The sequence below is a fragment of the Balaenoptera borealis genome, assembly GCF_965194805.1.
Source record: "Balaenoptera borealis genome assembly, chromosome: 20".
In the NCBI taxonomy this organism is placed as follows: Eukaryota; Metazoa; Chordata; class Mammalia; order Artiodactyla; family Balaenopteridae; genus Balaenoptera; species Balaenoptera borealis.
In genome coordinates, this window is record NC_138879.1 from 47,350,439 (window position 1) to 47,378,328 (window position 27,890).

The window sequence follows — 27,890 nt, forward strand, 5'->3', positions numbered from 1 at the left end:
CCAACCATATTCGCTGTGTGTAAAAGCACTGCTTGAACTAGGTCCCATACTCTAGTTCCCGCCATCCCACCTCACACACACACAGTGACTTACACAGCGATGACCACCTGCGTTTGCCCTCGTGTCCCTGGCTACATCCCGCTGGCACTTGGTGAGTAAGGAGCCAGCTTGCCCTGGGGGTGTGAGAGGGAGAAGAACAGCAGGGTCTTGCTGCAGAGTTGTGGGCTCAAGGGCCCCAAGCTCTCATCCTCAGAACCTCAGCCTCTCCCCTCGCAGGAGCCTCTGTTCACACAGCCTCCAGGAACAGTGGCATTTTCCTAACAGTTCTGTTTATGCAGGATGGGGGATTAATGTAAACAAGTAAGTCATTACATTTAACCAAAAGTGTTATACAAAGTAGGACTAACAGCAGGAAGCTAGTAAAAAGGGTACAGCTTTGCTGACAGATGCAGGATTAAGCTGAAGATTTAAGAACTGTTTCCTCCTTTTCTGAACCAAGTTCTCAAAAAGATATCTGCAGAGGTGCTAAGAAGGTGTAATACCACCTGATGAATTCAGCTCTTTCACCAGAAATGGGGGAAAAAAATTGTGTCACACATAAACAGTGTTTAAGTCATGGCCTGAATTAACAACCACAGAGATTAACACAGCCAAGCCAAAAGAAGAGCCAGCTACTGAACGCCATCACCTGTAGCCCTCAGCTTCCTGGGTCATTAATCTCAGCAATGTCCTCATCACTAGGCCAAAGATGAAAAGACAGGCATTGAGACCCACTGACCACACTGAAATAAAACTTTTTAATCTGCTGGTCTACACTTCACAGGGGTTTAATTTCCATTGACCAATGATCACAGGAGTGAGTGACCAAGGCCGGCCTCTAACCAGCGCTCCATGACTGCAGAGCACCCCAGCTGTGGAGGGAGGGGTCCTCCCTCCCCAAGGTGATGCCCTCAGCAACTTTCTGGGCACAAAGATGCTCCTTGGTGGACAATTTTTAAAAACATACAGCCATGAGGAGCATTTACTTACGTTGTCTCTCTCTTACCCACACACACATGTACATATACACACATATATAAAAGTCGGTGAGAAGATGGAGATCTCAGGAGGAATTTTGACCTTTGGTATTTTTGAGGCTAAGCAGAAAGTCAGGGAAGTTCTTATTTTTCCAATAACCACAGAGACGACCTAAAACAGGACTGGCTTCCACGTCCCCTCTCAGTGGTAACTCCCGTCCCTGCTCAAGTGTTCCGCCCTCACCCGCAGTTGTCTCTTCCCTTCAAAGAGCAGGATGCTCGCAGCCATGGCCGAGTTCAGGCTGTCCACACCGGGCACGATGGGGATCAGCAGCCTCCCGCCGCCCGTGCTCTCAGCCAACTGCAGGGACTCCAGGCTCACGCCGCTGCTCTCCCCACCTATCACCACAGCTGCAGGTGCCTCTGTCCAGTCTGAGTCGTAACTCTGGACCTCAAGTTCAGGGAGCCAGCCTTTATTGGCTGCACTTTCTAGATTCTCTTCCTCCTCCTCATACTTGTGAAACTTTAGGGGTCGTTGGTCACATACCCAGCCGCAGTCACTGGCCTTATTAGACACCTGGGCCTGGGCCTGGGCCTGGGCCTGCATGTAAAGGCCACAGTTGTCAGCCACGTAGACGCGGGTGTCGGTGGGCAGGTAGTTGGGCACTGCTTCCCAGTCCACGCTGCTGATGATGGGCACTTGGAAATGTGCGCCCATACCTGCCCGCAGCACTTTGGGTTCCCAGGCATCCACACAGCCTAGAAAATAAAAGGATCCAATTAACATTACAAACCTTCCCAGACATGGGGACTTTGAAGTAAATCAGATTAATTCTGGATCAGGAGATAAAGCAAAAAACGTCCTAGCGTGGCCTTCTTGGTGGCTGGGACCTCTGCCTCCCCAGCTGTGGCGGTGTCCAGCCCAGGTCCTGGAGCATTCGTTCCTGCTAGTGCTGAAACAGATTTCATTCATCCCTTCAACGTTTACCACACACAGGGAATTCCGAATTCCCTGGTGGTCCAGTGGTTAGGACTCGGTGCTTCCACCCCTGGTCGGGGAACTAAGATCCCACAAGCCATGTGATGAGGTCAAAAACAAAAAACAAAACAAACAAAAGAAACATTTACCACACACGTGCCAGATATTGGACGGGAGATGCGAGAGCCTTAAAGTCCCCAAACTCAAGGAGCTCATGATGGAGTGGGCAATGGCGTCGGGACGCCATTTCAGCAGGTGACTATGCTATCAGTAATAACTGATGTAAAAGAAGCATGAACAAGGTAATAGAAAACCCTTGTACAAAGCAGGGCTATCAGGAAAAACCACCCGAGAACACAACACTGAGCGGGATCTTGAAGGCTAGGAGGGTTTTGTCAGAGAATGACCGGGTCAGAGGACAAAGTTACAGAAGTGGGAAGAAAAACTAAGTAAGGTAATTGGGCCAATTACTGAGTGGGGGTGGGATGGGGGTGAGGTGGGAGATGAGACCGGAGGCAGGAAAGGACCAATTTAAAGGAGGTTGGGTATGCCAGGCTGAGGAGTTTAGGATTTTATCCAGAAGACAATATAATGACCCTGAAGGATTTTAAGCAAAGTAGTGACAAAATCTGGTTTATGTTTTAGGAAGACCCATTTGGCTTCCATGTTGAATCTGGATTGGAGCAAGGAAGATGCTAGAAATGGGGAAATTAGATCGGAGGCAATTACAGTAATCCAGGGAGAACCAAGGCCACAGCCCTTTCTTCCATACACACTTCCTCTCCCTTCCGTGCAGTCGTGCTAAGCCCAACTACCTCTATGCATCAGCAGACACTTGGCCTTTCCCACAGGTCGGGAGACAGCAGGACCAGGGCACCACATATCCACTATCCTCCCCAACTTGTTAGCACGAGTCTCCTCATTATAAGTTATCTTAAAAGTTAGCCTGTCAAACTTCAGGATAGGTTAAGTAGGCAAACCAAGTTTAAAAAGGAAAAAAAGACATGCAGAATGTACACTGTTCACATGGACCCCCAACCACAGGGACAAGGCATGGGAAGTGGGCTGTGTGCCAAGAGGTGGCAGGAGGGGTGGGCAGAAGAGGGGCCCAGACTGGAGGGGCGCCATCTAGTCTGACCCCTCCACCGGTGGGGAGCAAGGGACAAGACGAGACTCCCCCTCATCCTGGTGTCCTCAACACTGGCCACCACACCAAGTGTTCCTACTCTTTCCCTACCTCTCACACACCATCCGCCAGCATCAATGTGGAAACCACACTGCCTGGATTATACAGGTGCATTCCCAGACCACACCTGCTCTCAGAGGTCTCAACGAGGCAGGTGAGTGGGGTACTGATGATGGAACCCCGCACCTCACTCATCCCAGCGGAGAGATGCATCCCAACAAGGTGTGACTGGGAGGAGGAGCTGGCAGGAGCAATTTAGGCAAGTCTCAGCAATGGGACCACTTCGGTTTACACCAAATGGTAGCTTGACTGTTTCTGATGAATGATCCTCTCCCTCCCCGCTCCCCCCAGGCTGTAATAGCCCTTTTAGGCATGTCCCAACTGTTAGGCAAGTCTGTTTGGAACCAAGGCTACTAATTCCCGTTTCTGACGAGAGGAGACAACCAAGTGTTCAAACCAGCATCTGTTTCTTCCCTGATTAATTATAAGTTCTTTAATAACGTAGCAGATGTCAAAATAACTTTAAAGATAATCAACATGAATGAGTGTGCCAGGCGCAGTGCTAAGTACTTGATACTCATCATCTCAATCCTTAGAACAACCTTACCAGGTAGATTCTGTTACGCCCACTTTACAGATGAGGAAATTGACATTCAGAATACTGCTTACTTACACATAGCTACCAAGGGACAGATCCAAGATTCAAATACATGCATGTCTGCCCACAGAGCCAGCTCACTTACAAACGGCCACCTAATCCACCCAGTAACATGTGCTCTTACCTTTGGTGAGTATCACTTTGCTGCAGCCTACACCAGCAGCAGATCGCAGAATTGTCCCCAGGTTCCCAGGGTCGCGGAGATTGTCACAAATCAACAATATGGGCAGTGTGTGGCGAAGCTGAGTCTCTGGGTATGTCATCTTAACGTGGTCAGGTTTGGCAAAAATCCCTAAAGAAACAAAAAAGGTGGTTCATTTGTCTGATGTGGGCATGGGGAGTAATTTGACTTTTCATTTATTTATCATTCTTTGTGTACTTAATTACATACTAGGTGAAAACATTCTGATCGAGAAATTCAGTGCCCTCCTCTCCCTCATAACTGCTTTCAACCTTGGAGTGTATCCTTTCAGAACTTGTTCCATGCATCTCCCTACATGTATGTCCATCTACCCATATATAAGTGCTTTTTCTTTTACCTAAAAAAAAAAAAAAATCACACTCTATGAAATTATTCTGTAACCCAGTTATTCTTTTTTTCTTTTTGGGCCTCACTGCATGGCTTGTGGGATCTTAGTTCCCCGACAAGAGATCAAACCCGGGTCCTTACCAAGGACAACTATAGCTAATAAGAGCACAGTTACTTAGACTGAGTGGAGGACTTTAGCAGTCCAAGTCCCCACCCTACGGGAGAGTTCTGGGCACAGGGGCACAGATTCCTAGGACTTGCTGGGTTACAGAAACAAGAGACGGTCCCCAGAATTTCCGCTCCCAATTAATAGCTGTACAGTGAGCCCACTACAGGGAATGTGCACGCACAACTGGTGTGAGAGGCCCTGGCCTGAACATTAGAATCTTGACGAAAACGCCCTCCCTGCCCCAACTATCCCTTACTATCCAAGAGAAATCTCTACACTCACACATTCGATTCTCGTATCTTGAATGTCAAAAAAGTATAAAGAGTTTAGTCTTTCCATATTTAGAAAAAAGACTTTCTAAGTGCTAACAGACAGTCTATTAGAATCTTGAGTTGGATTCAATCAAATGAAGACAAGGTTTCCTGTTCAACAGGCTAAACAGGGCGATAAATTGCAGCTTACTGCTCACACCTGCTTCTAGAATAAGGGGGTCAACAATATATAGGTATTACCACACTGGCAGAGGTTTTGTGGAAATGGAGGCTAAATCTTTTGGTAAACATTTTAATTTTTTTTTTTTTTTGGCCTTGCCTCGTGGCTTTCAGGATCTTAATTTCCCGACCAGGCATCGAACCTGGGCCCACAGCAGTGAAAGCACCGAGTCCTAACCATTGGACCACCAGGGAATTCCCAACATTTTCTTAATTTTTAATTGAACACTTAAGGTTGAAGAAGTGACCCCAAAAAAATAAGGTCTGAGGAAGACTGATTATTCCCTAGAGACTATTAAAAAACCACAATACAAACGACAAAAAAATGGCTTGAGTCTCCACTGAAAATACAAGATGCACAGATTTGAGAACTGTATTTTTCTGGATGTCTTAAGAAAAGGTTAGGCACAGTAATATTCTGAATTTGGTCTAAATAAAATTTGTTGCCCGAGACAAATATGAACAAATAATCCCAAGTCTCTACTTCTACACACACACTGGATAACCACTGACCCATTATTCCTTGTGGTGTTACTAGGTCGGACCAATCCTTGATGTCCTCAAATTTCACCTTAATGAGGCTAACACCCTTCAGCTTCTCAATGGGCAGCTCCTTTATGTATTCCAGACGGCTAAAGAAGAAAACTTTGGGCACAGCACCAGCCTTGAGAGCATCTGCAATCAGCCTACGACCTTCCAACAGGATCTTCCCTTGCTTTTCCCGAAATGGCCTGGACTTAACTACTGTCATCACACTGCTGTGGGTGGAAACAAAAAGACGGGGAATTACCAACATCCTCGTTACGGAGACACATCTAGTTCTAACAGACATGAAGAGCTTCGCAGGGAAAGAAACGAACTGTTAGAAAGACACTTATCCTGCCCTCCGTGCATAATAAAAACCAGCGAGTTGTGCTGGAAGAAGTCCTCCAACGGGAGGAAAGTGGCCAAGGTCTCGTCCTGAGGAGGAAAGAGAAACGAGAAAACTCGACAAGCCTCAGGAACACATCACCTCAGCCTTTTGTCTCCAGGGAAAGCCTTATCATAGCGAAGCCCCGACTCTTCCCAGGTGCTGGGGGTCTGGGATGGGGGAACCTGACGCGACTGCTTCAGTCGCTGTTCGCGGGGACTGGTCTCTGCCGCCGCCTTCCGAGGCTGCTTCCCGGGACCGGGCTTCCGTTCCACGACCTGACCTGATGGAAACACCACTTTCACGGGGCTGCGCCGCAGCGCCCGGACCCAGCGCCGCGCGTCGAGTTCCCAAGTCCGCACCACCGGCAGCAACGGTCGCGTGGCCCAACACGCGCACTCCCCCAGCACCGCCATCTTCCCCTGCGCCGTGAGCTGCGTCACGAAGGCGCGCCGGCGGCGATCTGTGACGTCACTACCGCGCCGGCGTCCTCTGTGGGCGGTGCGGCGCTGTACGAGTGACGGGTGGTCATGGCGACTCGTCGGGCTCTGCACTTCGTGTTCAAAGTGGGAAACCGCTTCCAGACGGCGTGTTTCTATCGTGATGTCCTGGGAATGAAGGTGGAGACTGGGCGGAGAGGGGTTGGCGCGCGAGGGGGTCGCGGGAGGCTGAGCCCCACATGGCCGAGGGAGGGGAGAAAAGGGTGTGATGTGGATTTCAGCGGGAACCCGGGTGTCCGACCTTAGCCCCTAGACTTTCCATTAGCTCTGTGGTTTTCAACTTCAGGAAGCGTCGCGAGTCGCGGCTTGGGTTAGATGGACTTGGAAAGGGGGTCACACTTACTAGTCGCCGATTGTGTGCCCACACACGTCCTTTCATTTAAGTTTATTCACGAATGTTTATTCCTGGCCTTGGGAAGCTTCTAGTCTAGTGGGAAAGGCAGTAAATAAAAAGTTATGTATAATACTCTTCCGGTGAACAATGACTCTCTTCTGGTTTGGAGCCTTTCGGTTTAGATATCAGCATTAGTCAGAGTTCTGCTTCTCTTGTTGCTGGTTTGAATGGTCTCTTGGATATTCAGTCTCTCTGGGTGAGTGCTCCAATTCTTCTCTCCATAGTCCAGATCTAAGTGTGAAGTGAGAACCCATCCTCGTCTCCAACACCTGGAAGTGGCCTCTCTCCAGCTCTGAACAGCTGTGATTCTGCAGAGATCACTTGGGTGGCAGGCGCTGGTGGAAGCTATCAGGGAGCTTCCTGATAAGCAGGGACTTTAGATGTTGTCAACTGAAACAAAAATGCACAACCTAAAATTTTCGAGTTAAGTTCTTTTTGGGGACCTTACTGAGGACTATAGCCTGGAAGACAGCCTCTCAGATAGCTCTGAGGAACTGCCCTGAAGAGGCAAGGGCGGAGCTAGAATATATATGAGTTTTTTTCTGGGGGGAAAAAAAAAACAAAACCACGTAGTTGAACATCAGAAGATTACTGCTAATCACAAAAACAGACATCTCAAGTTAATGCTTCTTTTTTTTTAACTTGGGATTTTAAAAAATAAATTATTTCTTTTTGGCTGCATTGGGTCTTCGTTGCTAAGCACGGGCTTTCTCTAGTTGTGGCGAGCTGGGGCTACTCTTCATTGCGGTGCGCGGGCTTCTCATTGCGGTGGCTTCTCGTTGCGGAGCATGGGCTCTAGGCGCGCGGGCTTCAGTAGTTGTGGCTCGGGGGCTCTAGAGTGCAGGCTCAGTAGTTGTGGCGCATGGGCTAAGTTGCTCCACGGCATGTGGGATCTTCCCGGACCAGGAAGTGGTCCCCTGCATTGGCAGGCGGATTCTTAACGACTGCACCACCAGGGAAGTCCCAGAAGAAGTCCTTGTAGAAATGGAGTTGCAGGCAACATTCTTTGTTTACAGTGTGCAAGAGTGCGATTTAATGTAGAGACACCGCAGGAGACATGGAGTGCAAAGGGAGTTACCTGAATTCATCAGTCATTTAAAAAATATCACCCATTTCATAGTTCTGTGTTGGGCTTTGGTGACAAAGATGAAAATAACCCTGGTATTTGTCCTCAATTAAAACTCCTGGCTTGGAATGGGGGTGGGAATTGTACATTGCTGATGGTAATGGTACTTGAAATTTGGTGATAGAAAACCACAGAGCTCTCTCTTAATGTGTTTCCTCATTGATAAAAGGGTGGTTGTAAAGATTAAACACATTATTATATGTGTAGTATTTGACACATGGTATGTATTATGTAAGTGTTAGCTACCATTATTATAAAAGTACAACAGGAGGAGAGCTTTAACTCTAACCTGGTCCTCAGGAAATAATTCATGGAGACCTTGTACTTGAGGTGACCTCTAAAGATAGGTAGGATATCCACAGACCTAGATTAGAGGGAGGAGTATACTAGAAAAACTGAACAGCCAATGCAAAGTTAAGATATGTTTGGAAAAAAAAAAAAAAGATATGTTTGGGAAGCACCACTAGTTTTATGTGCCTTTAGTTTTTTGGGTTTTTTTGTTGTTGTTGTTGTTGGCTGCGCCACGTGACTTATGGGATCTTAGTTCCCTGACCAGGGATCGAACCCCAGCCCTGGCAGTGAGAGCACGGGGTCCTAACCACTGGACTGCCAGGGAAGTCCCTGATAGTATCTTGAATAATATGTTAAGGAATTTGGATTTGATGTCATAGAAAGTGGGGAGCTCTCTTACATTTTAGAACAGGGCAGTGGTGTGATCAGAGCTGTGCTTTAGGGACTTAATTTTATGGTGGTATTAAGGAAAGAGATCAGTAAGATGATTTCTAATCGTCTGTGAGAGGTGTGATGGGAACTTGAACTGGAGCAGTAGCTGTGGGACTCAAAAAGGAAAACAGAAACTGACACATTGAGAGCCTACTGTGTAGTAGGTTCTGTGTCAAATGCTTTAATAAATTATCTATTTTCACAACATATTAGGAGACTCAGATCCTAATATGTCGCTCTCAGAGTTACACAGCTACTAAGTGAAGGCCACACTTTTTTCACTACACAGTACTGCTTCCCGATCTAAATATAATAGATTTTACAACTGTGGTTGGTTGCCTGACCCTTGGTATCAAGCCGATCTTTCTTACCTCTACTACTTCCAGCCTGGGAAAGATATACAGCTCGTTATCTTTTGTTTGTTTTACACGGAAAGCTTACAAATAATAATGTCTGTGTTTTGACATTTTAGTTTGTGCTAAATATGCTGTGTGTACTACTAGGACAACTTTGCCATTTATTCTCATTCCCTTCCCAGATTCTTCGGCATGAGGAATTTGAGGAAGGCTGCAGAGCTGCCTGTAATGGGTATGACCCCTTGTTTCTTAAAATCTTCTTTAGTCTCTGAATACCCCTGAAGAACAGAAAGCAGTTTCTCAAAGCGAGTAGAAGGCAGCAGAATAAATTAAGGAGGCAATAAATTAGGGAGGCAGCTTCAGGGTCACAAATAAGTATATGCTGTGGATGAAGCAATGTCTTATGGAATATCTCTTAAGCTTAGTAACCATGGCAAGCTGAGAAATTCCAAGGCCTGATGGGAATTGCATGCTTGATGAGTAGGCAAAAAATAAGTTAAGGTCAGGTGGGACGACTGTCCCTATAGGATTCAGCTCCCTACTTTAAAGAAAAGGTAAACGAATCTTTCCCTCAAGTAAGTGCCAGACAAATGGTCTTTTGAGCCTTTGGTGATGGGGCCCATGAGCGCTGTGCACAGCTGCTCTTAGCACAGGCTGAGGTCATCTCATCCTTATGGGTACTTGGAGGACCAGAAGGGACTGCCCACCTCTTTGTCCCAATAGTTCTTTGGGGGCAGCCTGAAGCAGATTTTGTCTGTGGTCACTGGGTTCATTTTTTTTCATTTTTCTAGGCCTTATGATGGAAAATGGAGTAAAACAATGGTGGGATTTGGATCTGAGGATGATCATTTTGTTGCAGAACTGACTTACAATTACGGCATTGGCAACTACAAGCTTGGCAATGACTTCATGGTAAATATCATTTTGTTCTAGCAGATTTTTGGCTGTACCTTTTAGAGAGGTCACTGATGCGGCTGTAGATAACTATGACTACTGATTGATGGCTTTGGGGTGCAGTTTAGTGATTAGTTTTGTGATATTTTCTATTTAAAAAAGAACAAAACCAAGAAACCTGCTTGGGCCCCTGTCTCCAAGCTGGCTCAGGATGAAATGTGTTCTCCCACCATTTAGGAATCAAGCTCAAGACTTAGAGACAGGTTTGAAGGAGACAAGACTCCCCTGGGGGAATGACTGAATCTCGGGAGGTGGAAGGGCCAGAGTCAATGGTTCGTCAGGTCCTCATCACCATCCAGAGAAATATTTTCTCTCTAGTGGACAGTTGTGATTGGGGTGAGCGATTGCAATCAATCCCAGTCAGAGAAAAATCTGAGAAGGTTTTAAGGATAGAAAGAAGGTGTCATTGCATGCACTGCATTCATTAATGCATTCAGCAATTCAAGTTGTTGTGCACCTGTTATAGTAATAGGATCTGCCATTTGCTGAGCAGTTACTGTGTGCGAGAAGGAATGTCACTGGGCCCAAATACATAGCAAGAGAGGAGTAATGATTCTTATCCAGAATCTACTGAGCAACTCTACCTCATGCTAGATGTTATTTTGCTCATTTGATCTCGCTATTCCTGTTAACTCATGTTAAAATAATGGTACCTAGATGGAAGTTTGTAGGATCAGATATATGTAAAAGTGTTTTGTAAATGGAAAGGACTGCTCAGATATAACAGATTAATAAATTTCTCTTTCTTTCTCACTCTCCATGCCTCTCACTAATTTATTCATTTAACAGATATTTTTTGTGACTTGCTCTATGCCATGTACCTTGTTAGGTCCTGGGGATACAATTTAGAGCATGTTCCCTGGCCTAAGGAGTTTCCTGTCTGATGGGGGAAACAGGTAAAGAGACAACAAGAATACCGTGTGATAAGTGCTAAGATAGGGATAAGAACAGGGGAATGTGGGAACACACAGGAGGAATTTCCAGCCTATTCTCAGACAGATGAGAGTTCAGGGAAGGCTTCCCAGAAGTGACGTCTGAGCAAGGTGAGGGGGGTCAGGGTGGGAGGGTGAGATGGCGGTCCTCAGCATGTGCACAGGCCTGGAGGTGAGAGGGAGCATGGCGCTCAGAGAACGGTGAGTAACTCACGCTGGCTGGAGCTTAGTGTGTGAAGAAGGGAGTGGGTAGAGTTGAGGCTGGAGGAGTGAGCAGGGGCCACATCATATCAGGACGTTCAGACTTTATTCTAAAAGCAGAGTGGAGCCGCTTTTAAGCAGGGGAACGACACAGTATTTGCAATGTACAAGAATCCCTGGCTAGAGCGGGGAGGTTGGGTTGGCGGGGAGCAGGACTGGAATGAGGCAACCAGCACAAAGGTTATACAGCCACCAGCAGCTCCTTAACTAACAAACGTGGCAGTGGTGGGAGAGGGAGAGAGAGGATGGATTTGAGAGATGTCAGAGGTAGAGTTCATAGGATTTGGTGATTGAGTGTATATGAGGGTCTCTGTGTTTCTCCTTATCGTTCTTTTCTTTACTCTCCAAATTTAAATCAGGGAGAAAAAAAGGAGCAAAACTTTCTGGGCTCAGGTCAGATGTTGATCAGTGAGCCTGCAGGTACTAGAAGCCGTGTAGGTGGAGAACAGCTTGGTGGCTCCACTGTGGGTCCTCCCAGGAGACTTTGGTAGTAAGAGAGCCCTGATGAAAGGTACCTTCTGTGCTGCTCCTCAGTTCATGGAACAAAAAGAAAAACAGGTTAAATAGAACTCCCATATATATAAAGAATCCCTATATAGTAAAAAAAAGAGGAAGTCTCTTAAACATTGAAAAAGATGTTCAACTTCCGAGCTGCCATTTGTCACCTATCAGATTGGCAAAAATCAAAAGGTGTGATAACACACTGTGAGGAAGGGTGTGGGAAAACTGCCACACTCATGCATTACTAATAAGAGTGTGAAGTGGTGCAGCCTCAAGTTTGGCAGTACCAAAATAATTAGTGCCTTTACCCTTTGACCTTGCAGTTTCACTTCTAAGAGTTTAGTTTACGTATATGTTAACAAATATGTGAAATGACCTATGTATTAAATGATTTATTATTGAGTGCCTGCTACGTGCCAGGCACTGTTTCACGAACTTCGGATAAGCGGTGAACAAAACAGACAGAAATCTGTGCCTGGTAGGGGAGGGGGCCCAGGGCCTGACAGACAACAAATAATAAATTTCAATGAATGAATGAATAAATAAATAAATAATATAATATAATATAATGTAATATAATATATGTTATTGAATATTTTAAAGGTGATTATTGTAATGGGGGAAGAACAGAGCAGGGTAAGGGGGTTGGGAGTATGGGGCAGGTTTCCATGAGGAGGTGACATCTGAGCAAAGACTCGAAGACTCGAAGGAGATAAGGGAGTTAGCCGTGTGGCTATCTCGGGGAAGAGCATTTCAGCTAGGAAACAGCTGGTGCAAAAGCCCTCAGACAGCGCCTGGAGCGTTTGAGAAAACGTGAGGAGGCCAGCATGGCTGGAATAGAGCCAGGGGAGAGGGGAGGAGAGGGGCTCAGAAATGACATGGGTCAGATTGTCTTGGCCCTTTCAGGCCATCGTAAGCCATCCCTGAGTGAAATAAAGAGCCATCAAGGGTTTTAAGCAGAGGAAAAGCAGCATGGGGTTGCTGTCTTGAGAATAGACTGTAGGGTGGGTTTCAGAAAGTTTACTCCAGCTGCAGAGTGGATGATGGATTGACAAGACTGGAGGCAGAGAGAGGCTGATCTGCAGTCCAGGCTAGAAACGAGGCCGAACACATCGGAAGGCATAGTGCGCATTCTTAGGCATTTTGATTAACTTAAATAAAGAATGCCTCGATAGTTGGTTTATGTTTTTTGGTTTAAAAAGCAAAATTAAAAACAGAACATTTTAAATAAGTAGCTGGCGAGCCAAGGGTAAGATCAAGATTTCTCTGACCAGATCTCGAAAGTGAGGAGAGATTATCTTTGGTATTAAATGAATCAAGTTTCTCTGGCATTTGTGTTTCTATCCTACAATTCACAAAGTTTGGAATCTTTGCGGGAGAAAAATGTCCAAAACCTACTTCAAAATTACTAGCAGAAAATTTTGAATGCCAATTAAATCTTAGGTGATTTGACGTAAAGGCAGTGGGGTTTTGCTTCATTATCTTCTATAAAAGATCTGTTGTGATTACGCACTTGGGTGATACTGTTGTTTGTCATAGGGTATCACGCTCGCTTCTAGCCAGGCTGTCAGCAACGCCAGGAAGCTGGAGTGGCCACTCAGTGAAGTGGCAGAAGGTGTTTTTGAAACCAAAGCCCCGGGAGGATATAAGTTCTATTTGCAGAACCGCAGTCCATCTCAGTCAGGTAATTATCCCCACACTGACAAAAGCCCTCTGTCTAAAGGCTTCTGATGGAAGGAGAGAGGGAGCTCGATTTCTGTCTCCTGTGGAGTCTTTCTATATTGACATGACACATCTTTCCCAAGCCAGTGTTGTTATTTGTCCTCTCAGAAATTATATTCTCATATCAGAATTTGAGTGCATCACTATAGGGATTCTGGACTGGTTCTATCTATTCTACTGGTAATGTATCTGTGTAGGATACTTGCAGCTGCAGATATTAGGTACCCAACTGTAGCTTGAACGGTAAGAAAATGTTTTAGTTCACAGAGCAGGCATTCTCTGGGTAGGAAAGACTTCAGGGTTAGTCGACTCAGCAGCTCAGCAATGGCATCAAGAACGCAAATCTTCTCTCTCTGCATCCTCTTGTCCTCGAGGGTCTGCTTCTCCCCCTCAGGGTTGTAGGGTGGCTGCCAGTAGCAGTTGGGGCTACCTGCCTCCACATTCTCATCTGGTAGGAGAAAGAGAAACTGACTTCCTGTGGCTCTTTTTTAAGAGCACAGCAAAACTTTCCTAGAATCTTCCAGCAACTTCCTGGTCAGAATTGATTCACATGCCTGCTCCTGAACCAATCGCTGGCAGGCAAGAGAAATAGGATTATCCTTAGACCAGTTAGTCGTATCCTCCAGCTAAGGTCAGTTTCCCAGACTGCAGTGCTGGTTCTCGGTCAGTGTGGGTGAATGAAGTGAGGAGCTCACCACCCTGACCGCCACAGCGAGCGGGAGAGAAACTGCATGACGTTTCACGTGCGAGGCGTCCTCGTCATACATGTATTTAATTCCTGCAAATTCTGCTACCTGCTCTGCTGAGAGAAAAACAAAAGCAAGAAAAGGGGGGAAAAAAATACTGGTGAACAGCAAGGGCACTTCTGCCTGCCATTCAGTCAGTGAACACAGGGCCCTAAGTGGACCTGAGGTGAAGACAGTCTCTTTCCCCGCTGGTCTGCCTCAAGTCCCCGAGGCCCCTCATACTGAGCCTGACTGTTGTATTTACTGCTACTTGCTTTTCTTTTCTTTTTTTTTTTTTTTAATATTTATTTATTTATTATTTATTTGGCCGCGTTGGGTCTTAGTTGCGGCACACAGGCTTCTCTCTAGTTGTGGTGCATGGGCTGTAGGGTGCGGCGGGCTCTGTAGTTGCCCCGCAGCAAGTGGGATCTTAGTTCCTTAACCAGGGATCGAACCCTCGTCCCCTGCATTGGAAGGCAGTAGGGAAGTCCCTACTGCTACTTGCTTTTCATCTGGAGCTCAGCAAAAGAAAGAGCGATGTTCCAGTGTGGGAGGTTAGGCTGGTACTGTGGGACTTATTGAGAGATGGTATTTCTGAACTTCACTGGTAATGTAAGGGATTTTTACGAGTATTTTTATTGATAGGTGATAGGTGCTTTATATACTAACTTTGAAACTTAACTCCTGCCACTCATTCCATTATACATTTTTTCCCTAGTCTTAATAATGTTTCAGTACATAAAATAATGGAGGGCCTCACAATCATGAGATTTTTTTTTTCTTTGCTTTCTAGATTTGGTTTTTATATTCCAAAGATATCAATTTAGGGTATTGACATTAAAATTCAAATATTTTCTAATGACATCTTCTTGATTACCTCCAAGTAACTTGAAAAGTTTTCCATAGAATCTTTTTTTTTGGTCACTATTTTTTTTTTTTAATTTTTGAATTTTATTTATTTTTTATACAGCAGGTTCTTTTTAGTTATCCATTTTATACATATTAGTGTATATATGTCAATCCCAATCTCCCAATTCATGACACCACCACCACCTCCCTCCACTTTCCCCCCTTGGAGTCCATACGTTTGTTCTCTACGTCTGTGTCTCAATTTCTGCCCTGCAAACCGGTACCATTTTTCTAGGTTCCACATATATGCGTTAATATGCGATATTTGTTTTTCTCTTTCTGACTTACTTCACTCTGTATGACAGTCTCTAGATTCATCATAAGATGTTTTTGTTCTTTGGAATGATAATACCTTTGGGGCATTAATTTCTGGTTGGTGATATAGTCAAATCTATCAGTCTAGCTGGTGTCCATACTTCTTTGAATGAATCACTCCTGTGTAGCTTCACACACTATGACTGTTCCTGCCCCTACCTCCCTTCAGGGTCTGAATCAGCTGGAATTTGTTGATTTCTCAGTGAATGGGGAAAACTAAAACAGTCTGCCAGGTAGAGGCACCTGTGAGAAACACCTTGCTTTAGCCATGGTATTGCTAGTCTAGCAAACGGGACTAAGGCAGTGAAAACTGAAGAAAAATGCATTGAATTTATCCTAGTCAGATACAGACTTGGAACAGCTCTTCAAAAAGTCACTTTACAAACTCCTTAAAGAAAAATTTTAGTATAATATCTAAAAAGACTATCCAAAAAGACTATTAAGATACTCGTCAAACAACTTACGTCTCAGAAGCTGGAGTTTCTTCATATGCTTCAACTAAACAACATATTGCAACAGACTGGATACAGAAGCAGATGTAAGAATCCAGCTATCTTCTACTAATCCAGACCTTAAAGAGATTCACAAAAATGTAAAACGATGCTGTTCTTGTCATTGCTTGTTTTGGAAAACACAGTTATTTTTCACAAAAAAAATGTTGTAATATTCTTATTGTTTTTAAATGAATTAATATGTAAATTTTTAAAAAGTCACTTTACAATATAAAAGTTTCCAATAATGTTAAGTGTTTTAATATAACTTTTATTCTTTTTACAAAAAAAATGGATTTTTTTCCCCTAGACACACAGATATGCAAAAATAAGGAAGAAGAAAACAGATAACCACTGTTAACATTTTACTTATTTTATTTATTTGGTTGCACTGGGTCTTAGTTGCGGCATGCATGTGGGATCTAGTTCCCTGACCAGGGATCGAACCCGGGCCCCCTGCGTTGGGAGCATAGAGTCTTATCCACTGCACCACCAGGGAAGTCCCTGTTAACATTTTAGAGTATATCTTTCCAATCTTTTATCAAAAGAAATAAATATATAATTAAATATATATGGGATTCCATTGTGTGACATTGTAGGAAGAGAAACAGTTGTCCGTTGTTAGATATTCATGTTGTCTCTGGTGTTTCATTGTTATGAGCAACACTGTGATGAATGTCTTTGTGAGGAAAGGCCTTCATACATCCACAGTCACTTCTTTAATTGCTGAAAATGGGCTTGCTCTTTCAAAAGCAGTGGATGGTTTTTAGATACATTCTGTCGAATTGTTGCTCAGAAATGTACTAATTTACCATTATTACATGATTGTGGTTTTTTCCCCCTGTACTATAACAGTTAACACTGTGAACTTTTAAAATTATTTGCTAATTAGATAACAAAATGTTTTATTTGAATTCTAATTTCTTTGTGAGGTCAAATATGCTTTCATATGTTCATTGACTGTTCCAGTTCCTCCTTTTGTGGATTACCGCTTCGTGCCTTTTGCCTATTTTTCTAGGACCTGAATCTTTTTCCTATTGATGTTTAAAGGTGATTTAAATATTAAGGACTTTTTGTCATATATGTTGATAAAAAAATGTTTCCTACTTTGTAGTTTATTCTTTAATTTTGATAGTAATTCTTTTTTTGGTTGTTGTCTAGGGGTTTTCCATTTCGTGTAATTAACCTAGCACATTTTTTTCTTCATGGTTTTTCTATCTTTAGTGTCAGATTTAAAAAAAGATCTTTCTGGGTTTCCCTGGTGGCACAGTGGTTAAGAATCCGCCTGCCAATGCAGGGGACACGGGTTCGAGTCCTGGTTCGGGAAGATCCCACATGCCATGGAGCAACTAAGCCTGTGCGCCACAACTACTGAGCCTGCGCTCTAGAGCCCGCGAGCCACAGCTACTGAGCCTGTGCGCCACAACTACTGAAGCCCTCACACCTAGAGCCCATGCTCCACAACAGGAGAAGCCACTGCAGTGAGAAGCCCGTGCACCGCATTTATTAATGATAATAAATAAAATAAATATTTTTAAAAATCTTATTTGTAAAAAAAAAAATCTTTCTCCACCCCAAAATTGTTTAAATAAATAATCACCCATTTCTAGTATTTTCATGGTTTCAGTCTTTAATCATTTAACTCATCAGGAATGTATTTTGCCGTTTAGTTTAAAGGTGTAGCTTCTTCCCACCAAATAAGAAGCCAGTTATCTTTTTTAAAAAAAAATAAATTTATTTATTTATTTATTTATTTTTGGCTGCGTTGGGTCTTCGTTGCTGCACGTGGGCTTTCTCTAGTTGCCGGGAGCTGGGGCTACTCTTCATTGTGGTGCACGGGCTTCTCATTGCAGTGGCTTCTCTTGTTTGCGGAGCACGGGCTTTAGGCATGCAGGCTTCAGTAGTTGTGGCATGTAGGCTCAGTAGTTGTGGCGCACAGGCTTAGTTGCTCCACGGAAGCCAGTTATCTTAATGCCATTTATCTTTATTGAATAATCTGCCCTTTCACACTGACTTAAAATCCCTTTCTTATAAACTAAATTCTTTTAAATTTTATTTTTTTATTTTATTATTTTTTAAAATTTATTTATTTATTTATTTATTTTTGGCTGTGTTGGGTCTTCATTTCTGTGTGAGGGCTTTCTCTAGTTGTGGCAAGCGGGGGCCACTCTTCATCACGGTGCGTGGGCCTCTCACTATCGCAGCCTCTCTTGTTGCGGAGCACAGGCTCCAGACGCACAGGCTCAGTGGTTGTGGCTCACGGGCCTAGTTGATCCGCGGCATGTGGGATCTTCCCAGACCAGGGCTTGAACCCGTGTCCCCTGCATTGGCAGGCAGATTCTCAACCACTGCGCCACCAGGGAAGCCCCTAAATTCTTATATATACTTGAGCCTGTTTGGGTCCTTCTATTCCATTCCTTTGCACTGCCCTGTTCATTCCTGCTGTTTCGTTACCCTACAGATCCTGTATTAAAAGTAACTCTAGCAGTGTCTGATCTTCAGAAGTCCTTGAACTACTGGTCTAGTCTACTGGGAATGAAAGTTTATGAAAAAGATGAAAAGAAGCAGAGGGCTTTGCTGGGCTATGCTGATAACCAGGTGAGCAATCTCGGAGAGAAATAATCTGTTACTATGAGTTTGGCTTATAAATGAGGTTAACATGAAGGTTATTCTCATAGTTTCTTCATAGTAATTCAATATTTAGAACAGAAAGAAGAAAATTAAAATTGCCGGTGAGCTCACCACCCAGATATTACCTTTGTGTATATTTGGGGAATGTGTCCTTTCAGGAGTGGATTTGCTGAGTCAGAAGAGATGTAGGCAAGATTTAATGCTGTAATGATGATCTTTTTTTTTTTTTCTCTTAATAACTTAGCATTTGAGCATGATTTAGTCCTTTTACTTTGAGCCAGAAGGTCTACTCCTAGGAATTTATTTTACAAACGTACTTATCCTACACGTGCACAAAGAAGTATGTACAAGGTTATCTGCTGCGGCATTGTTTGTAATAGCAAAATGTAAGAAATAACCTAAATGCCCTGTGGATTCAAGCAATAGTTCAACCATTTATGGTTCAGCCATAGAATGGATTAGTAAGCAGCCATCAAAAAGAATGAGGCGAGTCTCTATGTGCTGAGATGGGAACATTAATTGGAGAAAAACAAGGGACAGAATAATGCATAAATTATGCTACTATTGGTGTAAAAAAGAAAAAAGGGTATATGCCTATGGATGCCTGCTGACTGGTTGCCTCTGGGGTGAGAGTAAGAGGGAGACTTAGAATTTACTTTATTCCTTTAGCCCTGTTTGAATTTTTTTTTTTTACCACGTAACCTGTTCCGAAAAATAAACCCGCTTTCTCATGTCTTTTCAGTGTAAGCTGGAGCTACAGGGCATCCAAGGGGCAGTTGATCATGCAACAGCTTTTGGACGAATTGCCTTTTCTTGCCCCCAGAAAGAGGTAATGTTTGGTACCAGGTCTTTTGTTTAAACTCTGTGACTAGCTAGTTCAAACAGCTAGGAAACTTGACCCTCCCTTCTCTAGGTTCATGTTGATTGTGGCTTTGGTATCAAGTTCAACAGTTGTCTCAAGAGCAGCTGAGATAATAAAATCAAACAAGTGGCGCCAGAGTTTTCTGGTTGATTTGAGATTCCTCTGGGGCTTTCGAGGACCACAGCCCAAGAGTGGCGTGGGACCCCTTGCTCACTTTGCTTTTTTGTTTTCCTCAAGTTGTCAGACTTAGAGGATTTGATGAAAAGGGAGAACCAGAAGATTCTGACTCCCCTGGTGAGCCTGGACACTCCAGGGAAAGCAACAGTACAAGTTATCATTTTGGCAGACCCTGTAAGTATTACCCACAAACAGGACAGGCTGCACAAGGGCTTTCTTCTGAGGTGTCTTTTTGCCAAATTTCTTTTCTCTCTTTTGGTGTAGGATGGACATGAAATTTGCTTTGTGGGGGATGAAGCATTTCGAGAACTCTCTAAGATGGATCCAGAGGGAAGCAAATTATTGGATGACGTGAGTCTCATTTCTAAATTTATCTCACCTTCAGCTCAAGGGGGTGCTGTTAAGTGTGTATGAAGAAGGACCCAAGCATCAGGGGCCAGTTCTTACTTTCAGAACCGTGTCCTTTTGAGGTGACTTTTGAGCCAGAGACTTGTGTCAACTTCATTGCCACCTATGTGACTCTTGTCTGGGTGCAGTATGTGTGCCTTCCCTCCACCTCGGGCTGCCTTGGAGAACCACTGCTGCTAAATACATCACTGTTCTGCTCGGTGACCGGAAGTGCCCCGACGCCACCCCGTCTCACTGCCTTAACCCCTTGGTCATCTCTTCTCCATTCTACAGCATCGTTCTCTTCCTTCCTAGCAAATTGTTCTCATAAGCATACAAACTAACTCTAGTATCTTCTAAAAATCTTCTATTTACCCCATATCCCTTCGCCAGATTTCTTTTAAAAATCTCCCTACACGCCGTTTCTACTTCTTACCTCCCATTCACACTTCACTCTGTTCCGCATTGGCTCCTGTCATGCAGTGAGACGCGTTGATGTCATCGGTGACCTCCTCTTGCCAAATCCAGTGACTATTTTTCTATCCTCATCAAACACGATCTTTTAGCAGCATGCAGTGTTGTACCCCAGCTTCTAGCACATACCTCGTATGTAGCTGGCACTCAGTGAATACTCTGCTGCTGCTGCTGAAAGGAATGAATCAATGTGACCTGGTTCTGTCACTTAGTATCTATGTGACTGACCTTAAGAAATTCAAGTCTCTAAACTGCAGTTTTTTATCCAAAAATTTTAGGAAATAAGATTATCCACCTCATAGGATTGTTATGTTGTTTATAGAGCTTAGCAAACTGCTGACAAAATAACGGACACTCAATTGTTGTTCATTAAAGCTGGAAATGTACAAAAAATATAGCGTTTACAAATTTTACCATAAAGGAAAATAGAATCTCAGGCAACCTCTTAGTTGACAAATTGGCTAGATTGTTCTTCTTTCTCTTTCATATCGCTGACCAACTTCCTCCCCTTTTTTTAAAAAAAATATTTATTTATTTATTTACTTATTTATTTGGTTGTGCCGGGTCTTAGTTGCAGCAGGCGGTATCCTTAGTTGTGGCTCGCAGGCTCCTTAGTTGTGGCATGAGTGTGGGATCTAGTTCCCTGACCAGGAATCGAACCCAGGCCCCCTGCATTGGGAGCACGGAGTCTTATCCACTGCGTCACCAGGGAAGTCCCCAACTTCCTCCTCTTTTGAGCTCTCTTCTCCCTTGATGCAGGGGATCCTGCCATCTTCCTTTCTCTCTGACAGCTTCCCCTCAGCCACAGGCACCTTTTTCTGTGACTGATCCTGAAATGATTTTGCCCACGGTCCCACTTTGGCTGTCTTTTACTCTCTCATTATACATTCTTTCTCTTCTCTGAGTAGAAGTTACCTGTTACTCTGGTCATCTCTACGCAGAGCTTCAGCCATCATCCATTCTCAACTTCCTAACTTCTAGTTCCCACTCCCCACTAAGCTCTAAACGAGCATTTTTCATTGTTGTTACTGAGGTAAAATATACATAGAATTTAAGTGTACAGAAATTTTAGTGTCCACTTTGATGAGTTTTGACAGTTACATATACTCGTATAACCACTACTCAAAATATAGAGTATTTTCATTGTTATAGAAAGTTCTGTTGTGCCCATTTCTAGTTCCCAACCCCTCCTCCCAGCAGCAACTACTGTTCTGAATTCTGTCATATGAATTTTGTCTGTCCTTGGACTTCATATGAATGGAATGGCTTCTTTCAGTCAATGTAACCTTTTTGAGATTCCTCAGTGTAATTGTACATGCCAGAATTCTTTTTTCTTTGCTGAGTGGTATTCAATTTTATGAATATAACAATTTGCTTATCCATTCTTCCAATGGTGGACAGTGGAGTTTTTTCCAGATTTTTATCTATTATAAGGAAGACTGCTCTGAACATTCTCATGTAACTCTTCTTGTGGACGTATGTTTCATTTCTCTTGGGTAAATACCTGGGAGGGGAATTGCTTTTACTTTCTAAGAAACTGCCGAACAGTTGTCCAAAGTGATTGAACTGTTTTACACTATTGGCCATGTATATATAGGAGTTCCAGCTGCTCTGCGTCCTCACCAACATTTGTGTGTTGTCTTCTGTCCGTTTCTTTCCATAATAGATTTTATTTTTAATATTTCATGATTAAAAATTCCATATATACACAAAAGAGTACAAAATCCCTATGTGACTGTCACCACTCAACTCTGCCATAATTTTTCATCATTCCTTTCCACCCCACTTTTTTTTTTGGCAGTGGGGATATTTGTTGGAGAATTTTAAGGCAAATTTCAGACACCATGTCATTTCAACCCTAAATACCTAAGTATTTTACACATTTTAAGATGATTTAAAAAGTAAAAATTACAACATTGTAAAGCAACTATACTCCAATAAAAATAAATTTTAAAAAAAAGCAAAAATTAAGGAATTTTCATATATACAATATTGACATAATCACACTTAAAAAATCAACAATATATCCTTTTTTTTTTTTACAGCTAACACAACATTATATTGCCTCCTTATATCAACCTCTTATTTATTTATTTATTTATTTATTTATTTATTTATTTATTTATTTATTTGGCTGCGTTGGGTCTTCATTGCGGTGCACGGGCTTCTCATCACAGTGGCTTCTCTTGTTGCGGAGCATGGGCTCTAGGCGCGTGGGCTCAGTAGTTGTGGCTCGTGGGCTCTGCGCAGGTTTCTTATTGCCGTGGCTTCTCTTGCTGCGGAGCATGGGCTCTAGGCACATGGGCTCAGTAGTTGTGGCTCACAGGCTCTAGAGTGCAGGCTCAGTAGTTGTGGTGCACGGGCTTAATTGATCCACGGCATGTGGGATCTTCCCGGACCAGGGATCCAACCCGTGTCCCCTGCATTGGCGGGTGGATTTTTTTTTTTTTTTAACATCTTTATTGGAGTATTATTGCTTTACAATGGTGTGTTAGTTTTTGCTATAACAAAGTGAATCAGCTATACATATACATATATCCCCATATCTCCTCCCTCTTGCGTCTCCCTCCCACCTCTCTAGGTGGACACAAAGCACCAAGCTGATCTCCCTGTGCTATGTGGCTGCTTCCCACTAGCTATCTATTTTACATTTGGTAGTGTATATATCCCATGCCACTCTCTCACTTTGTCCCAGCTTACCCTTCCCCCTCACCATGTCCTCAAGTCCATTCTCTACGTGTGCATCTTTATTCCTGTCCTGCCCCTAGGTTCTTCAGAACCTTCTCTTTTTTTTTTTTTTTAGAATCCATATATATGTGTTAGCATACAGTATTTGTTTTTCTCTTTCTGACTTACTTCAGTCTGTATGACAGTCTCTAGGTCCATCCACCTCACTACAAATAACTCAATTTCGTTTCTCTTTATGGCTGAGTAATATTCCATTGTATATATGTGCCACATCTTCTTTATCCATTCATCTGTCGATGGACACTTAGGTTGCTTCCATGTCCTGGCTATTGTAAATAGAGCTGCAATGAACATTGTGGTACATGACTCTTTTTGAATTATGGTTTTCTCAGGGTATATGCCCAGTAGTGGGATTACTGGGTCATATGGTAGTTCTAGTTTTAGTTTTTTGAGAAACCTCCATACTGTTCTCCATAGTGGCTGTATCAATTTACATTCCCACCAACAGTGCAAGAGGGTTCCCTTTTCTCCACACCCTCTCCAGCATTTATTGTTTGTAGATTTTTTTGATGATGGCCATTCTGACCGGTATGAGGTGATACCTCATTGTAGTTTTGATTTGCATTTCTCTAATGGTTAGTGATGTTGAGCATCCTTTCATGTGTTTGTTGGCAATCTGTATATCTTCTTTGGAGAAATGTCTATTTATGTCTTCTGCTCATTTTTGGATTGGATTGTTTGTTTTTTTGGTATTAAGCTGCATGAGCTGCTTGTATATTTTAGAGATTAATCCTTTGTCCATGTTTGCAAATATTTTCTCCCATTCTGAGGGTTGTCTTTTCGTCTTGTTTATGGTTTCCTTTGCCTTGCAAAAGCTTTTAAGTTTCATTAGGTCCCATTTGTTTATTTTTGTTTTTATTTCCATTTCTCTAGGAGGTGGGTCAAAAAGGATCTTGCTGTGATTTATGTCATAGAGTGTTTTGCCTATGTTTTCCTCTAAGAGTTTTATAGTGTCTGGCCTTACATTTAGGTCTTTAATCCATTTGGAGTTTATTTTTGTGTATGGTGTTAGGGAGTGTTCTAATTTCATTCTTTTACATGTAGCTGTCCAGTTTTCCCAGCACCACTTATTGAAGAGGCTGTCTTTTCTCCATTGTATATTCTTGCCTCCTTTATCAAAGATAAGGTGACCATATGTGCGTGGGTTTATCTCTGGGCTTTCTGTCCTGTTCCATTGATCTGCATTTCTGTTTTGTGCCAGTACCATACTGTCTTGATTACTGTAGCTTTGTAGTATAGTCTGAAGTCAGGGAGCCTGATTCCTCCAGCTCCGTTTTTCTTTCTCAAGATTGCTTTGGCTATTCATGGTCTTTTGTGTTTCCATACAAATTGTGAAATTTTTTGTTCTAGCTCTGTGAAAAATGCCATTGGTAGTTTGATAGGGATTGCATTGAATCTGTAGATTGCTTTGAGTAGTATAGTCTATTTTCACAATGTTGATTCTTCCAGTCCAAGAACATGATATGTCTCCATCTGTTTGTATCATCTTTAATTTCTTTCATCAGTGTCTTACAGTTTTCTGCATACAGGTCTTTTGTTTCCTTAGGTAGGTCTGTTCCTAGGTATTTTATTCTTTTTGTTAGCAGACGGATTCTTAACCACTGCACCACCAGGGAACTCCCAACAGTATATCCTTAATGCCACCTAAAATCCAGTTCTTACTAAAATTTCCCTGACCACCTAAAAAATGGTTTTATACAGTTGGTTTGCCCTGTGTATTTTTTTTTGTTTCTTTACTGCCCTATGTATTTTTTATTTAGCTTTAATATAATTGGACTATATCAATCCAGAATAATGTATCTGGTCCATTGAGTTTCATGACAAACTAATTGGAAGACACACCACTGATCTATTTCACATTTTAGCCATTCTCTAACCTCTAAATATAAATTTATTTTCACTCTTCTGTGTCTTTGCTCACATTATTTTATTCTCCTAGAATGTCCCTTCTCTCATTTGAGTATTTGCTTATTTTTCAAGGCCCATTTAAATTCCTGTTTTAAAATTTTTTGACTATTTTTCTCTTTCTTGTTGTTGTGTTGGAGTTCTGGATATGAGTCATTTGTTAGATAATCTGCAAATGCAAATACTTTCCCCATTCAATGGCTTGACTATTTATTTTCTTAATACAGGCCTTTGAAGAGCAGACATTTCTCTAAGTCCAATTTATCAACTTTTTCTTTTATGCTTAATGCTTTTTTTGTCAGATTAGTGTTATAGCCAAAGAAACTTTTTACCTGGATAGACCATGGACATTTCAACTCTACATGCCTATAACTTAATTTATCTTACTTCAAATCCATTCTTCATTAATATAATAGAAAAATAAAAATTACTATTTATTAAGCATCTCCTATATTGACATGTTCTTAAGTGCCTTATGTATATTCTGCAACTCTTACCATAATCTACAAGGTGGATAGCATTCCCTTTTCAGATGAAGAAACTGAGGCTCAAAAGAGTAAGTCACCCAATATTATACATTCAGTAAGTGGCAGGCACGGGCTCAAACAGAGGTCTTTCAGGTTTCAAAGCCAGTTCTTTTTTCCTCTTCTATACTCTGCTCCCGCCCCTGAATAGCACTGTATATCTGTTATCACAATTGTGTAAGTTAGAATCCTCAGAGCCAGTTTTTCTTTTAACATTTAATATGCTTTTTATTTTAGAATAGTTTTAGATTTACAAACAGAGCCATTTTTGAATACTGTTTCTCCTCACCCCTACATTCTATTAGCAATTAGTCACCAGGAACTGTGAGTTCTACCTCTGAAATCCTTTGTCTATCTACTTCCCTTTTGAAAAGGCTCTCATTTTCACCTGCAATACTGCAAAAGCCTCCTCCCACCCTCCAGTCAATCCCTGATGCCAGCACTAGCTCTCTAAAGCATCAATCCAGTAATTTAAAAAACGGTTTAGGGGCTTCCCTGGTGGCTCAGTGGTTAAGAATCCGCCTGCCAATGCAGGGGACACGGGTTCGAGCCCTGGGTCCGGGAAGATCCCACATGCCACGGAGCAACTAAGCCCGTGCACCACAACTACTGAGCCTGCAGTCTAGAGCCCGTGAGCCACAAATACTGAAGCCCACACACCTAGAGCCTGTGCTCCTCAACAAGAGAAGCCACTGCAATGAGAAGCCCGCGCACCGCAACGAAGAGTAGCCCCTGCTCGCCACAACTAGAGAAAGCCTGTGCGCAGCAACGAAGACCCAATGCAGCCTAAATAAATAAATAAATAAATAAAATTTTTTAAAAAGAGACTTCAGTTTTAAGCTGGGCTCCCCCGCCCTCCCTGCCCACAAGCCCCTTTCTATGACCTCAACCTCATGGAATGATAGGATAAAAGGACTCTGGTGGAACCAAAACATATTGTTATTAACAAGCCTTCTTTTTTAATTAAGAGGTTCCAAACCAAACAGTACCAGCATCAGCGGAATGGTGTGGGAGGAGGCGTGGAAAAAGGAAATCATTCCAGGCTCATTGCCAAGACATCAAAATAGCTTTTCACATTTGGTCTCATCATTAGACTGAGTCTCCTGAGCACTAAAGATTCTTGAGAGCCCACCCAGACTCTCATCAGAGTGACCGCACTTCCTGTTCCGAAGAGCCCACAGCCAGGTGTGCTTGGCCTGCTCTCCAGCCAGCATCAGCCACGCTTTACGGCTGCAGGCTCTGCCCTTTACTCTGCAAAATGAGAACTAACAAGCAATTGCTTGATACCCATCAGCATCCTCTGTCAAAGTAAACACAAGACTCTATACTGAATGAACATTTTTTCTTCTTTTTTTAGTTAATTAATTTATTTATTTTTGGCTGCATTGGGTCTTCGTTGCTGCGCACGGGCTTTCTCTAGTTGCGGCGAGCGGGGGCTGCTCTTCGTTGCGGTGCGCGGGCTTCTCGTTGCAGAGCACAGACTCTAGGCACGCAGGCTTCAGTAGTTGTGGCACGTAGGCTCTAGAGGGCAGGCTCAGTAGTTGTGGTGCACAGGTTGAGTTGCTCCGCGGCATGTGGGATCTTCCCGGGCCAGGGCTCGAGCCCATGTTCCCTGCGTTAGCAGGTGGATTCTTAACCACTGTGCCACCAGAGAAGTCCCTGAACATCTTTTAATTGTTAATTTCTTGATTGTGGGCAGTGCAGTGAGGTACGAAGTAGACTATATGTTTTATTTTATGGACTGAGAATAAATAAATATTCCAATTCTGTTTCTACAGGCAATGGCAGAAGATAAAAGTGATGACTGGTTTGCTGCACAAAATAAACCAAAGGCTTCAGGGTAACCGAAGACACGTGGAACAAGCATTAGTGATTCCTGTCGAATACCTGTGAGGCCTGATGTGTGCATTATGTGACAAATGTTCTCACAACTTGGTGGTTTCCTGTATAGGCAGAGAGGCTGGGTGGTGAAGATTTGTGTATTTTAATCTTTGAGAGCTCTGATATATTTTAGAGAGAAAATCCTTTCATTATCAGTCCATTTAGAGGAGAACTCGTGCTGTCATCTATGCCATCCCTGGAAGGGTACATTTTGTGTGTAACTGTATTAGATTAGTAATACATTCTTCTGAAGCCTGGGACAGCTGTATTGAACAGGACCTTTGGTTGGGGATGGAGGGAATTTTGATAAGTATGTAGATTTAATGAGAACAAATAAACCCAAATCAATTGCTTACAGCAGGAGTACTTCCAGTACCTGGTGACAGTATGCTGTTCTAATGTCTTACTCTGGCAGGCCTTGACCAATGAAAACTTTTAAAGAAATTTTGTGCCT

General features: G+C 43.0%; 2 protein-coding genes across 4 annotated transcripts; one reads left to right on the plus strand and one right to left on the minus strand.

The window, feature by feature from the left end:
- Window positions 1–778: 778 nt before the first annotated feature.
- Window positions 779–6,354, minus strand: MRM3 (mitochondrial rRNA methyltransferase 3; the record flags this gene model as incomplete). Of its 3 annotated transcripts, none has more annotated exons than XM_082370779.1 (4): window positions 779–1,775; window positions 3,964–4,131; window positions 5,542–5,786; window positions 6,041–6,354. In XM_082370779.1, the coding sequence occupies 4 exons, from the start codon at window positions 6,352–6,354 to the stop codon at window positions 1,219–1,221; spliced, it is 1,284 nt and encodes a 427-aa protein (XP_082226905.1). In that variant the 3' UTR covers window positions 779–1,218. The 3 variants fall into 3 exon arrangements, with proteins under 3 accessions (XP_082226905.1, XP_082226904.1, XP_082226906.1); XM_082370778.1 differs by having other exon boundaries at window positions 6,222–6,353; XM_082370780.1 differs by lacking the exon at window positions 6,041–6,354 and having other exon boundaries at window positions 5,600–5,734.
- A 44-nt stretch (window positions 6,355–6,398) lies between these two features.
- On the plus strand, window positions 6,399–27,793 carry GLOD4 (glyoxalase domain containing 4). Its single transcript, XM_082370783.1, has 9 exons — window positions 6,399–6,558; window positions 9,220–9,269; window positions 9,829–9,949; window positions 13,225–13,369; window positions 18,309–18,445; window positions 19,221–19,307; window positions 19,578–19,691; window positions 19,782–19,868; window positions 27,334–27,793. The coding sequence occupies exons 1-9, from the start codon at window positions 6,469–6,471 to the stop codon at window positions 27,397–27,399; spliced, it is 897 nt and encodes a 298-aa protein (XP_082226909.1). The 5' UTR covers window positions 6,399–6,468; the 3' UTR covers window positions 27,400–27,793.
- Window positions 27,794–27,890: the final 97 nt, after the last annotated feature.

Bases quoted from the DNA above. Each gene is read 5' to 3' on its own strand.
- GLOD4 (XM_082370783.1), top strand. From the start codon at position 6,469: ATGGCGACTCGTCGGGCTCTGCACTTCGTGTTCAAAGTGGGAAACCGC. The intron at 6,559-9,219 runs GTGGAGACTGGG...TTCCCTTCCCAG, and splicing joins GTGATGTCCTGGGAATGAAG to ATTCTTCGGCATGAGGAATT. The intron at 13,370-18,308 runs GTAATTATCCCC...GTTACCCTACAG, and splicing joins CCGCAGTCCATCTCAGTCAG to ATCCTGTATTAAAAGTAACT.